At 42.9% G+C, this 14408-nt stretch overlaps 2 protein-coding genes across 2 annotated transcripts; both read right to left on the bottom strand.

Moving 5' to 3' along the window:
- Window positions 1–5064: 5064 nt before the first annotated feature.
- On the bottom strand, window positions 5065–8630 carry LOC141641264 (uncharacterized). The gene is made up of 5 exons (XM_074449935.1): window positions 6449–8630; window positions 6037–6266; window positions 5647–5711; window positions 5208–5241; window positions 5065–5133 (listed from the first exon to the last, which is right to left on the bottom strand). Exons 1-5 carry the CDS (start codon window positions 8628–8630, stop codon window positions 5065–5067), a joined length of 2580 nt encoding a protein of 859 aa, XP_074306036.1.
- Window positions 8631–8822: 192 nt separating this feature from the next.
- LOC141641263 (uncharacterized) lies at window positions 8823–10830 on the bottom strand. The gene is made up of 3 exons (XM_074449934.1): window positions 10589–10830; window positions 9397–10399; window positions 8823–9014 (listed from the first exon to the last, which is right to left on the bottom strand). Exons 1-3 carry the CDS (start codon window positions 10828–10830, stop codon window positions 8823–8825), a joined length of 1437 nt encoding a protein of 478 aa, XP_074306035.1.
- Window positions 10831–14408: the final 3578 nt, after the last annotated feature.

Genomic DNA, 14408 nt, shown 5'->3' with positions numbered 1-14408 from the left:
TTCATGGTGGTAGGTACTATCCGAAATCTTGGTTGGTTAGTGTTCCCGCTCTTGCTTTCTTTGTTAATTTTCTTGATTTTCAAGGGTGGAGTCACATTAGTCAGTTTTCGGTTCCTGTTTACCCAGTTGAGGTGGTTCAATTCTTTGCTAGTGCCTCAATTAAGAAAGGAGTCTTGCATGCGGTTGTTAATGGCGTGGATGTGACGGTCTCTGTTTCGGATTTTTGCTCTGCTTTTTCGGTTCCCGATGAAGGAATTGAATTAAATCCGAGTCTTGAGTGGTCTAATGTTGTGAGTGAAAAGGAGTTGTTGGTAAAGAATTATTTTGAGGAGATGACGGAGGGAGGTAATATCGTGGTTCGTCCTCTCTCGGCAAAAATCAAGTTCCTCTTGAACTTTTTGTGGAACACAGTGGTGCCGAGGAGCGGAGGCCGTAATAAGGTGTCGAGTTATGAAGCTATAATGGTTTATTCTTGGTTGGAAGGTCAGAAGGTGAATTTGGGAAGTGTCGTGTTGCACCTTATAATTCAAACAAGTCTTACGGTAACTAAGGAGAAGTTGAGCACCACTATCGATTTGCCTTATGGTATGTGGGTGTCTAGATTGTTGGAATAAAACGAGTGGTGGGGCCTGACAGTTACGGTGTTAGTGCGCGGGACTGTATATGTGACAAGTTGATCAAGCTAATGGGTCTTGTTGTTGATGGACCTGAGTTGCTTCTTGCAAAAGATGTTGAGAAACCCACGGTGGATTTGGGTTTAGGAGCTATCGAGTAAAAGTTGGAAGGGTTTATGAGTGGTTTAATGGAGAAATTCGAGGAGCATTCGACTAATCTGGCTACGGTGTTGTCACGGGTTGGACCATCTCGGTCTTTAGACTCGGGCTTGGATGCTACTCGGGTGTACTCTTGGATGGAGGAAGTGGACAAGAGGTTAGCGGGTTTTGAGAGGGATTTGAAGGCAATTCGTGGGGAAGTGTTCCCACACGGTGATCGTCTCACCTTCCTTACGAGTCAGGGTGGAGCTTTGGTGATGCACGGGAAAGCCATGGCGGGTGATCAAGCTCTCACGTTGGAGGCCACAAAAGCTCTTTCCTTGAAAGTGCTTAACTTTGAGAGGAGCATTGGTACACTTTCTCAGCTGGTTCGAAGCTCGTTTGACCGTCTTGATGCCTTAGAGCATCGTACTAGGCCCGACTACGTAAACCCGTATAAGACCCGTAACATTTGATCTCCCTGCCTTACAATTATTAGCCCTTACCTTCATTAGCTTTCTTTTTATTTCTTTTCATGGTGTGTTAATCAAACTTCTTATTCGGCCCATTTTGGCAATGCGCTTGTGGTTATGGCCCAAGTGTTTCATTAGACATGTGTTCATTTGGCCCATTTCGGCTTTAAACATGTTTAATTCTTAGTTTGTATGATCATTATCTTTTGATGCTTATAGTTTTTACGTGTTATTACTATTTCCTATGACGTTTTATCTCTTGTCTCGTCTTATATTATTCTAGTCATTTTTGATTTGTTCTTAACTTTTCGATGATGTCAAGAGGGGGAAAGAACGTCTATATTAAGCATCTACCTAAGCTTGCTCCTTGTCAAGACCAATTGTCTCTTAAAGTCCTTAAGTTTCGGTTTCTGAAAAATTGTCTTGATCTTGCGTTAATCTTTATTATCAAGATAACGGTATTATATTGAGGGGGAACTTTTTACTTAGTCACAAATTTAGGAGACTTGCCATCATCAAAAAGGGGGAATTTGTTGAATCATATAGTTTATATGTTTATGTTTTGATGATGTCAAGGTATTTTACATTCTATATACTTGTTGCGTGTAATCGTTTGTTAAGTATTTTAGAACTAATCTATTACGAGTAATAAAGAAGATTGTGACAATTGCGTGAGAAGTTCAAGCCTTCGTTCAAGATCAAACAATTCAAGATTTATTCAAGAACTATGTGAAGACGAAGTTCGTCTAAAGATGAATCAAGCTTGGATGATGACGTAGCCTATACTCGAAGATCTCCTTGAAGATTAGAATAGTATAGGTGATTATCTCATAATGGTAATCAAGAATGAGTTTCTTGATTAGTAAAGTTATACTTTGCGGCCTATAACATTACTAGTAAAAGAGCTCAATGTTATAGCTCTTCTACTATAACATTGAAATGCTGAGTTTTTATACACGACTTATAATTGTTTCGAAAATTGTTTTCTAATTGTTTAAAGTTTGTTTTAAATGTTTTAATAAAAGTATTTATATAATAAAGCCCGGTTTAGTGAGGAGTCCGGTTTTATAGTAAACGTTAATTGGTAGTCTTGATGGATCAACTTATGAGTTGGACTTTGCTACTAATTAGGGTTTCTGTATAGCCTCTCTTAAAACCTAAATTCTAATCATATGTTAAGACTAAGGTTTGCACGAGTCACAAGGCACATGAGTCGTGACATCTCGTGTTACCTAGGGTATATTAGGTAAAGATTTTATTCTATAATAATATCTTTACATATCTTATATATCTTACTTAATATATTTGTTTATGGTAAAAGATATTCTTGTTTTAAGAAATCTTATCATAATCTTAGAATTTACAGTAAAGATAATATTTGGAAAGATTATATTCTATCTTTTAGAATATTCTTTATTATCTTTTAAAGATTTTAGGAAAGAGATAATAAGAAGATATAATTTGTTTTTATATCTTATTATTTCGGCTATTAGGGTTTGACAAAACCGTGTAGCCTACTCTTCCTTCACCTATAAATACTTTGCTATTTACAACATCTAAAATAGAGACCTTAAGCATAAAAATTGATTTTAATTTTACAAAGCAAAACCGTGTGTTTTAAACAGAAAAACCGATTTGCTATTTTGAAAGGTCGTGTGTCATAAAACTCGCATACTCGTTCTTCATTTATCATTATAAGATAATAGTGCTTAGTTGAATTCTTAACTTGTTCATTAACGTGAACCTTTGTTAGAATCATTAGTGCTTTCTTATTAGCGTAAGTTAGTCACTCGAGTATTTAACGGTACTCATTGAGTTACAGCTAGAGTTAGTTGTACGAGTTGGGTTAGTAAATTTGTAATCCGTAGAAAGGTACTAAATTTATTAATCGAGAATAGTGGACGTAGGTTTCGACTTGTGAAACTGAACCACTTAAAAACCCTGTGTCTCTTCGTTCTTTCGTTTGTTTCGTTTATTACGATTACCTTCATTAGTAATAATCAATTACATTAGCATAATTGAAAAAGCTTTCAAAAAGTTTTAAATCCTCAATTCACCCCCCTCTTGAGTATTTTGGATCAATAGACTCTTCAACCCCCATCCCCGAGTACTTATTTGACAAGTGGGGGCCTCTAAAGGTAATTATAGTTTCTGGGTGTCTGTTGTTTTTCTTTTACTTTAATGTTCTTACTTGTGTACTGCTGCAGGTTTGAAGCATCCAGTTCCCTCAAGAGATCACAGCATGGTGAGCCGTTTATTTGCTCTCCCTGTTTCTACTCGCTCTTACCCTGGTGTACTTTCTTCCCCTGTTGGTGCATCTGCCTCCGAGCCTCTTGACATTAGTGAAGGAGAGCAAGAGGAGGAAGAAGAGAGATAATAAGAGAAGGAAGAAGAGGAAGAGGAAGAAGAAGAAGAGGAAGTTGGTACCTCCACTAGTCAGCAAGAACCCCTAGCTGCCGAATTCCAGATGTCGTCTGGTAAAGCTTCATTTTTTATAGGTTTTCGTTCTTGCTATATGGTCATTCACGTTTGAGTTCTAACTGTGATCCTGTACTAGGCAATACTCCTGTTTCCTCCCTTTCCCTGCTGGATAGAAAGAGGAAGCAAATTGCTTCTGCCTCCTCCGGTCCTTCTCGCAGGAAGAGGCCATCGCTTCCTGCTGAAAAGAAACCGGTTAGCATGCCTGTCCCTGTTGAGGTTGCTCCTCTGGCTGCAGTGGCTCCTAGGCTACCCATGCCCAATACTTCCACTGTAATCCGCCTTCCTAAGGGGTATGGCTCTAGTGGGGTGCCTCTCTGGCCTCACATGGAATAGTTCCTGCTCCCTGCTGCTGTCCCTTCTCTGGGAAATACCCCTCTTCCTGCTGTACTAGATGAGGCTCCTGGACGAACCCTGCAGGTACCTTTTCTAATTCCCTTTATGTTTCACTAGTCCATTTTGTTCGTGCTGCTGGTTGTTCTTCTTGCAGGTTTTGCAGGACGGCCTGTTCCTGTGCAGGGAGGTTGCCAGATTGATGAGGGAGGTGAAAAACCTCAACGTCAACCTGGGGAAGGTGGAGGCAGATTTGGCGTTGGCTAGGAGGGACAAGGTGGCTGCCCAGAAGAAGCTGGCTGAGGAGAAGGCAGCTGCCCAGAAGCAGCTGGATGCTGAGAGGAGGGTGGCAGAAGGGCGTATGGAAGAGGCTCACAAGGAGGTAGAGCTGTTGAAGCACCTACTCTTGGACTCTTCATTGGTTTCCGCTTGGGAAACACAGATCAAGTGCATCAAGGAGTTTGAGGCGGGTGAACACTCCAACTGGGACCTTGCTGAGGAGGAACGACTGTTTAATTCTGCATATCCAATCAAGCTGGACTTCAGCCTCATCAACGACTTGCTGGGTGGTGATGAAGGAGAGACCAGTGCTAGGACTGAACAACCATCTGCCGTGTCGGTCGAGAAGGTTAGGGAGGATGCCCTTGTTGCCCAGAGAGGGGAAGGTCCATCTGGGGGAGAGGCTATTGTGGAGCCCAACGCCCCTGTAGATGTTCCTGTTGATGTCGCCCCGAATTCTGCTGCTGCTGCCTAGCTTAGGCAATTAATTTTTTATCTTGATGTTTTGTTGGGCACCCTATGTGGTGGCCCATTATAATCCAACTCTTTGGTGCCTGGTAGTTTTTGGCACCTTTTAGTACTTTTATTTTTGCCTCGTAGGAGGGGCAAAAATACTTTGCTTTTCAAGTGCCCCCTGCTGAAGGGTGTTTATGAATTTTCGTTTTGTTCCTTCTGTTTTTTTGCTAGCAATTCTTTTGTTCTTTCTGTTTGTGTGCCGGCTTTGTACTTGTTGAGGTGTCTATGGTGGTTCAAGGAGCTTTCTGTCCATTAGGATGCTCGAATCCCTCTGTTTCGACCATGCGCACATTGGGTTCTTCCTGCAGGAGGAATAATTTGCTAGTTCCTGTTCATCAGTTAGCCTACTAGGACATTGCCTTAATATTCAATTTACCATATCCACATTCAATCCAAAAACAATGATAAACCTAAAAATGGAATCAATTTCATAAATCCAAAATAGTTTGGGGAGCACAAAGTGTGTTCCTCCAGAGTTTTACGACAACTTAAAAGAAATAGAGTTTTATTTTAGCCTTTTGAAATACTAGGTACGCTGCTTCAACATTTTGCTCCTTGTGACACCTATAAAGTTGACACCAAGGGAAAATAAGAAAAAGGGTTTTGACTCAAAGGATTTGAAAGATACGTTGTAAGTTGTCATTTCCTTAGTAGTACCTGCTGAGTTCAGGAGACTTAGCACGTGCGTACTGAACGAAAGACCTTGCCTGGTGACTTAGTTGTTCCTGCTGTCAAAAGAGATGTTACTGTCAGACCAATGCAGGTGGTATAGTCAGGCGGTACGAAGCAAAATAATTGGTTCTTTGCGTATGTACCTTATGGGAGAGTGAGCTGTGGCTCCAGCAAGTGGGTTCTGGGGTTGTTTCCCTTCAAGCGATATCTGCTTAATCAAAGACACTTTTAGCAAGTTAGCTTATGTTCCAAGGTTTTTGGAGTACTGAATGCTAGGATTCAAGGGTTCTAGGATGTACCTGTTGGAGGTGGAACTTCTGGGTTCTGCACCTGGAACCTCAGACATAATACTTTTTAAGGTGAATGATGTTCTAGGATCTAGGGACAACTTCCCCATCCATAGTCTCCAACTTGTATGCCCTATTACCCACAATGCCTTCTATGCGGTAGGGACCTTCCCAGTTGTAGGCTAATTTACCTGCACTCTGATTCTTGGTGCTTGGGAATACCTTCCTGAGTACCAGGTCCCTTACCTGCAGCATTCTCAGCCTCACGTTTTTGTTGTAACTCCTGGCAGCTGTCTGCTTATAGGCTGCTATCCTGATTAGGGCGCTGGTCCTTGGCTCATCAATGATATCCAGGCTGCTGGCCATTTCTGCCTGGTTCCTCTCTTCGGTGGCATTAGCATATCGATGTGTTGGAACGTTCACCTCAGAGGGAATAACTTCCTCGGCCCCATATACCAGACTGAATGGTGTTTGACCTGTTGCCACTTTTGGGGTAGTTCAATCAGACCACAGTAAGAAGGGGAGCTCATCTGCCCAGTTGGCTCCTATCTCCTCCAGCCTTCTTTTCAGGTTGTTCATGACTATCTTGTTGCTGGATTCTGCCTGACCGTTGGACTGTGGATTCGTAGGAGTAAATTTAAACACCTTGATGTTCCACCTGGCGCAGTAGTCTTCCGTTCTGCTGGATATGAATTGCGACCCGTTGTCACATATGAATCTGAAGGGATGCCGTATCTGTTGACTATATTCCTCTTGATGAAAGATATCACATGCTTCTCCAGGATCTGAGGGAAAGCTTCTGCCTCTATCCATTTAGAGAAGTAGTCCGTCATTGCCAGCATGTACGTACTGTTTCCAGAACCACGGGGTAATGGTCCCACAATCTCCATTCCCCATTTCATAAAAGGCCAAGGCGAGATGATCGGATGCATATGTTCTTCTGGTTGGTGGTTGACAGGGGCGTGTCTTTGGTGTTCTTCACATTTCTTGACAAAATCTATGGCGTCCTTCCTCATGGTATGCCATAAGTAACCCTGCCTTAGTGTCTTGTTGGACAGGCTCCTACCCCCTGTGTGATTTCCACAATCACCACTGTGGATATCACACATCACTGCCTGTGCCTCCTGTATGCTCAAGCACCTCAGATAGGGTTCTGCCAATGACTTCCTAAATAGGATACCATCAATGAGTACGAATCTGGAGGATTTCATTTTGAAGCTCCTGGCGTCTTTCTGGTCAGGTGGTAATACCTCATCACATAGCCAACTAATGTAAGGCTTGCGCCAATCATCAGTTTCTTCCTGGGGCGTTGCAGTACACAGTATCCCTACTTCGTATGTCCACTGGGTAGTTGCAGCCTTACTGGCGTTCTGTTGTTCATTCTGGTGTATGGCAGGTTTCATGACATGTATGAATGGTATAGAACCCACTGCCCCTGGAGTGAAGGCTGCTCCCAGGGTGGCAAGAGCATCTGCTTTAACATTTTGGTCCCTTGGTATCTGCTGGATGTGGAAGGAGGCAAAGCGGAGTTTGAGCTCCTTCGCCACTTCCAGGTAGGCTACCATTTTAGGATCCCTGGCCGTGAACACGTTATTCACGTGGTTGACAATCAGTTGGGAGTCACTATACACCTTGATGTGGTTGATTTGCATTTCTAAGGCTAATTGGAGTCCTAAGATTAGGGCCTCGTATTCAGCCTCGTTATTCGTTGCTTTGAACTCGCACCGTACTGCCTGTATTATCTGTTCCCCCTGAGGTGATTTCAGGACCAGCCCTACCCCTGCTCCCTTCGTGTTGGATGCCCCATCAACATGTAGTTCCCATGCCTGCTCCCCTTTAGCCTCAATTAGGGTCAAGATTTCACTGTCGGCTTGTTCTTGAAGGGTGGGACTAAAGTCTGACACAAAGTCAGCTAGGGCTTGGGACTTTATGGCTGTTCGCGTTTCAAATTTCAGGTCGTACCCACTTAGGTGGACATACCACTTAACCATTATTTCTGACAGTTTGGGTTTCTTCATTATGGTTCTCAGGGGGAAGTTGGTCACGACTGAAATTGTATGTGACTCAAAATAGGGACGCAATTTGTACGAAGCAGTAACAAGTGCTAAAACAAGTTTTTCTAAAGATGTGTACTTGGTCTCTGCAGGTAACAAAGACTTGCTTATATAGTATACTAGTTTTTGCATACCTTCATGCTCTCGTACCAATACAGCGCTTACAGCCGCCTCTGTTACTGACATATACAAGTACAGTGGTTCTCCCTGTTCTGGCTTGGAGAAAAGAGGAGGGGTGCTTAGGTACTGCTTGAGCTCCCCAAACGCCTTTTCATGCTCCTGCGTCCATTTAAACTTCTGGCTCTTCCTCAGGATGTCATAGAATAATCGGCACTTGTCTGAGGACCTTGATATGAACTGGTTTAGGGCTGCTACACGTCCTGTGAGCCTCTGTACATCCTTGGGCTTCTGAGGAGATTCTAACTGGAGTACTGCTTTGATTTGCTCCGTGCTGGCCTCTATCCCTCTTTGCGTCACCAAGTACCCCAGGAATTTCCCCGAGGAGACTCCAAAAGTGCATTTCAGGGGGTTCAGCTTCATATGGTATTTTATTAGGACCGATAAGATATTTTCCAGGTGGGACATGTGTTGTTTTGCCTTCTCGGATTTGACTACCATATCATCAATGTAGACTTCCATTGTTCTCCCTATCTCCTCCTTGAACATTTTGTTCACCAGCCGCTGATAGGTGGAACCGGCATTCTTAAGGCCAAAGGGCATCACATTGTACCAGTACAAGCCTCTGTCAGATCTGAAGGCTGTTTTCTCCTGATCCTTAGGGTCCATTTTTATCTGGTTGTACCCGCTCTAGGTGTCAAGGAAGGTAAGTAGCTCATGCCCTGCTGTTTCGTCTACCATGGAATCAATATGCGGTAGGGGGAACATATCTTTTGGGCAAGCTTTGTTAAGATCTGTGAAATCAACACATACTCTCCACTTTTTGTTCTTCTTGGGTACAACCACAACATTCGAGAGCCATTATGGGTAGTTAACTTCCCTGATCTTGCCTGCTGCCAGGAGGTTGTCTACCTCCTGGTTTATCACGTCGTTTCCTTCAGGAGCAAATTTTCGCCTTTTCTGCTGAACTGGAGGAAAGCTGGGGTCTACATTTAACCGGTGTATAATTACACTTGGATCTATGCCAATCATGTCGCTATGGGACCAGGTGAACTAATCCATGTTAGTACGTAGAAATTCAATTATCTGCTCACGGATGTTACCTGCACAATCAGCTCCCCACCAAAGATCGTTCTTCCGGAAACGTGGGTCCAGGACTACTTCGTCGAGTTCCTCCCGGGAGGTGCGATATACTCCCTACGGGCGCACGGTTTTCGTAATTGCTATCTTTGGACTAGCTGCAGTGGGTTTCAGAGCGTTCTTGTAGCAATCTCGAGCGACATTTTGATCTCCCCGTATCTCCTGTACCCCCCCAGGGTGTAGGGAACTTCAGGCTTCGATGGTACGTTGATGGTACCGCTTTCATTTCATGGATCCAAGGCCTGCCAAGTATCACGTTATAAGTTGACGGACCATCAATGACCAAGTACCGTACCTGTTTGTCCATACCCCCTGCAAAGGTAGGTATCACTATTTTTCCAAGGGATTGTTTAGTTTCTCCGCTGAAGCCTACCAAGGGTACTGCCTTCTGCACCAGGTCTTTCTCACTGAACCCCATATTCTTCAAGGTTTCCAGTATTATTAGATTCATAGAGCTTCCTGTATCTACCAATATCTTTTTAACAAGGCAATTTCCTATAGAAAGGGTAATGATCAAGGTGTCATGGTGGTGTTCTGCCTCATCGGGTATGTCTGCCTCATCGAATGAGATTGCTGGTAAATCCTGTCTGCTGACCCTGAGGGAGAACTCTGGTTTATCTCCTTTAGTCTCGGTTGCATGGCGCTTTGCTGCTGAATAAGTGAGACCACATATCTCCGACCCTCCTGTGATGATACTCACGACCTTTGAGTAAGGTGGAGGTGGGGATGGTTGGGCCTGGTCAGCAGTATTGACCTTTCTAGATTTCGCTCCCTTGGGGAGCAGGTGATCCAAGCATCCAGCACTATATAGGTGCTTCACTTCCTTTCGTAGTACTACATAATCTTCTGTATTGTGGCCAATATCGTTGTGGTATTCACACCTTTTGCTGGCATCTCTTCTGTCGTTCTCCTTAGGGGTAGGCTTCTTGGGCCACCTGGTCCTCTGCCCTAGTTCCCTGATTGCCTTTAATACCCCAGAAAGTCCAGTGGTGAACCCATACTCGCTGAGCTTAAGTGGAGCCTCGATGCTCTCTGTTTCTCCTGAGACTTTGTTCACTGTGTTCTTACTGTAAGGTTTGGCTCTTTCGTTCTTCTTCTCTGTTGTGATTTTTCTGCTAGACGACTCTGTTCCGTATAGGTCCCTTCTATCCTCATCCTCCTCTAGGCAATAAGTAGCCTCTGCCATTTGTTTCACTTCCTCGAAGGTGGCACATAGGTGCTTGGTGAGATCCTTGTACAAATCAGAGTCGCGATGCAGTCCCCTTCTGAAGGCATTGACTGCTGTTGTAGGGTCGCACCTAGGGATAGATATTTTTTCTACATTGAATCTGGCGAGATAATCCTTGGTGGACTACTGGAACCTCTGGACGATCCGGTATAGATCTTTGGATAATTTTTCTGGCGTGCGACTGCTTGTGAACTATTGATTGAAAATGTTCACTGACCCCGTGAAGCTAGAAATAGACTTGTTGGGAAGGTTAACGAACCATTGGAATGTGGCTCCTGACAAGGTGGAACCGAATCCTTTGAACATGTATGCCTCCTTTTCAGGCCCTGTTACTGCAACCACCATCATTTTCTGTTTGTACTGGTTGATGTGCTCCAGCGGATCCTCTGTTCCATCATACAACGTCATTGTTGGCGTGGTGAACCCCTTTGGCATGCTGACAAGGGCAATGCTGTCCACAAAAGGGGAATCCGCATAGCACTCCGGGGTTGCCACCTCCATGGAACGTGGTAACCCTGGAACTTTGCTGAGTAGGGACCTGATATCCTGCAACTGTTATTCTACATGGCTTCCTACCCCCATACCCTGGTTGTGGGGTACTGAGTAGACCCCATATGGATTTGGTGTTCCTCCTGACATGTAAGGAGGGACCATGTAGCTTCCAGGTAATGGTGTTGAGTTCACAATAGGCCTGAACTGGCTGTCCGGAGTATATGGCATATAGGAGCACATCCCGGGATATGCGTTTCTTGCTAACTGTTCCCCTAGATTGCTCCCTAGTACCATTGGCGTACTGCTGGTTCTTGGTATGGGTTCTAGAGTCAGTGCTCCTAATCCCACATGATTGAGTACCATAGGGTACATTTGTAGCATCCTTGGTGGTGGTGGAACCCCTGGTGGTTAGATCGTACCCTGGGTGGCCACCGTTCCTGCTGGATATACTTGCTCAGGTAGCGTGGTTACCCCTGGCGGCAGCATATCTATATCGAACCTGGTTACTAGATTTTGCGGTAGTAGCCTCCCAGAGTACTCCCTAACATTCTCCTGGCCGAGTGTTGACCTTGCCATCTGCTGGGTCGTTCCCAGAGGTGACACTGGATCTATCTTTTCCTCCAAGGACTGGTTGTCCCTTTGTAGCCCTATCACCGCTTGCTGCAAGGATGTCATCCCTTGGAGCAACTGCTGTACCGGATCCGGTTGTGACGCTCCTGGGTGACGGGCTCCTGTCATGTGTCCTGGTGATCCTGGGTGCTGCGGACTCCCATCCCTATTAGGCTTGGGCACAGGATTGATAACTGGTGATTTGCCAGCCTTCCCTACTCCCAGATCTGTGATTTTGGGGGAGTATGGAGGCTTTGCTGATACGTGGGGCTGAGCCTGGCCTGCAGTCACTCTGGTGGTAGGGGCCGCCATCGTTGGAACACCGGAGGTTGCTGGCGCCGCCCCTAAGACTGGAGTTTGCACTGATGTACTCATTGGATCTGATACGTTCTGATTGGATCCTGACATGACCAACTATAAAGATGTTAGGATATTTCAAAAAGAGGTATTTTAACCAAGATTTAACCACAATGCCCCACGGTGGGCACCAAAATGTTTTGGTAAGATTTTACCGACTAAAGATTTGTGAGTCAATGCGGCTATTCCAATTAAAATACGATATTATGGACTTAAGTAGATCGGTAGTAAGAGCATAGCGAGAACGAAAGTAAACAACTAGTACGAAGGAGAATCAAACGAAAAGAAAGAGAGACAAACGAAAAGAAAGAGAGACAAACGACACAAGCAAAATGGTGACCCGGGAAACCCAAAATGTGGGAAAAACCGTGGGGGAATGGTATCCCATCAATGATCCACTAGTAGTAATAGTATTCGAGGGTAAACCTAGCTGGAACAATCAGGAGGAACAACAGAAATCTCCAAATGACTAAGTACAAATGACACGAATGGTGTATATGTTTCTAAGTGTGTTAATTATTAATTGTTGCAGATGGTGAATGATATTTGTTCGAGTGGAATGGAATGAGGAATGCCTTGAATCTGGTGTTTGTTGCTCTTTTATAGCCTTTCTTGGGGTGGTTGCACGTGCTCCCTACATATGCTCAACCATATGCTCCACTCCCTACGAAATAGGAAGTGGTTGCTGACTTTGTCAAAGCTGTTGCTGATCACCTCAATGTTCCTGCTGACCATTTCAACGTTCCTGCTGGCTGTTTGTTATTTAATTCAAACGTGGCCTTTGCACCACTGGAGTGTCTAGGTTCATCCCCCCTTGTTCTTCCTTGCATCTAGCAACCTGCTGCCTTGTCATTGATCCGTGTGCCTTTATTTTAACCAATAACGAGTTGCCACGTCATGATGAAAATGAGAGGGTATTTTTACCCATACAGTGACCCCAATCATTTATTAATTCTCGATTGAAAATTGCATTTAGAAACTAGTTTTGACTAGTGTCTTAAACCATTTGATCATGAATATCTTGGTATGGGTGCGAATCTTGTATTCAAAGCAAGATGGTTCGTGACTTTTCTTGAAAGGTATAGCGAATAGAATAAGTTATTCACCTAATTACACTTCAATGTGTATGGTCGATTATATTTTCAATCTGAGAAGGTCATTATTACTTATTCTCTTTTACCGACGAACTAGGTTGATACTTGGTATCCGCTTAATGAGGTAAGAAGAGAAATTCTTTGAATAAGTTCAATGAATTCTTCTTATGAAGTATAAAAACCAAAGTATTAGTAATTTGTTAAAATAGGGAACAATAAAGTGAAGACTTTTATATACACCAAATAGAGTGTGATATGGCATCACGAGATCACTTTCATAATCGCACCCTATAAAGATAAGGTGTGTGATAAGGATACAAAGAATCCTATATGATATGATTGAATCTTTACAATAAAGTTGAAAGTAGTTTCTATCACAATTTGTCTAGTATTTAATTATTCCACTAAAACAAAAAATAGTTAAAGCAATCAAGTACAATTCATATATGATATGATTAGGTATGGTACCTAAGTTGTAGCTTGTTTCGGAAGAAGCATGTGACTTTATAACCCAACTATTACGAGAACAGCAAGTTTGTGGCTCGTGATGCTGTCTATTAAAGAAAAGAGGATTATTTCTTAAAGACAGAGTGGGAGAAAATGTTCAAGAGCCACAAACTGAGAATAAGACGTAGGAAGATGTTCCTTCTTTGTCAAAATCAGTAATTATTGATTCAAAACCTACGTGGACAGGAGTCATGTTATTTTTGAAAGTAACAAACCTGTAACTTATTAAGATGCTTTATCTAGTCTCAACTCCACAAGAATCCGGAATAAGCATAAACATGAAAATGTTTATTTAGCTTGGTTGGTTGGTGGCAAAGGGTTTTGCACGCAACAACAACGCTTCATTGTATTCGGATATGATTTGATATTGTTGGATTTCAAAATCATCTTGCATGAGTTTTGTAAATAGCAACTATCCTAAGGTAGGATACAAACTTAAGAAGAAATCTTAAGTGGAAGTTAAGGAGTTGAATTGTATGTTTTGATCATGTAATAAACTTTTCTCGAATTGTCGAGTAGTTCTGTTTATACATGGAGTTTAGTGGGAGTACGGTGGTATTATTAGTCTTATATGTGAATGACATATTGATCACTGTGAATGATGAAAGACTTAGGAGAGGAATAATACATTTCTAAGGTATCCAGACCTATAAAGATAGTTCTAAGAGGATATTAGCGTTATATTGATAAGAATCTTGACAAGTTCAAAAGGTGTTGAACATGCAGAAATTAAATCCACATGCTTCCGCTGCGGGATTAATTCATTACGCTAAGATGTATCACTATTCTTAAACCTCGTATACTTGGAGTATGACGAGATGTTATAAATCGAATCTTTGAGAGAAGTCTCTATATAGCCACATAGTTCATTAGTTGGTACTTAGGAAGTACTAAAGATATGAAGCTAAGCATTTAGAGATGAGATGGATTTATGTACAAGGAGTTACACAAAAACCATATTCTAAACACATAAGGATGGTTAGAGAACCATCTTGGCTATATTATTTAAGGAAGATATCT

The sequence above is a fragment of the Silene latifolia genome, chromosome 2 (genome assembly GCF_048544455.1).
Source record: "Silene latifolia isolate original U9 population chromosome 2, ASM4854445v1, whole genome shotgun sequence".
Taxonomy (NCBI): domain Eukaryota; kingdom Viridiplantae; phylum Streptophyta; class Magnoliopsida; order Caryophyllales; family Caryophyllaceae; genus Silene; species Silene latifolia.
This window is presented reverse-complemented; position numbering and strand designations above follow the sequence as displayed.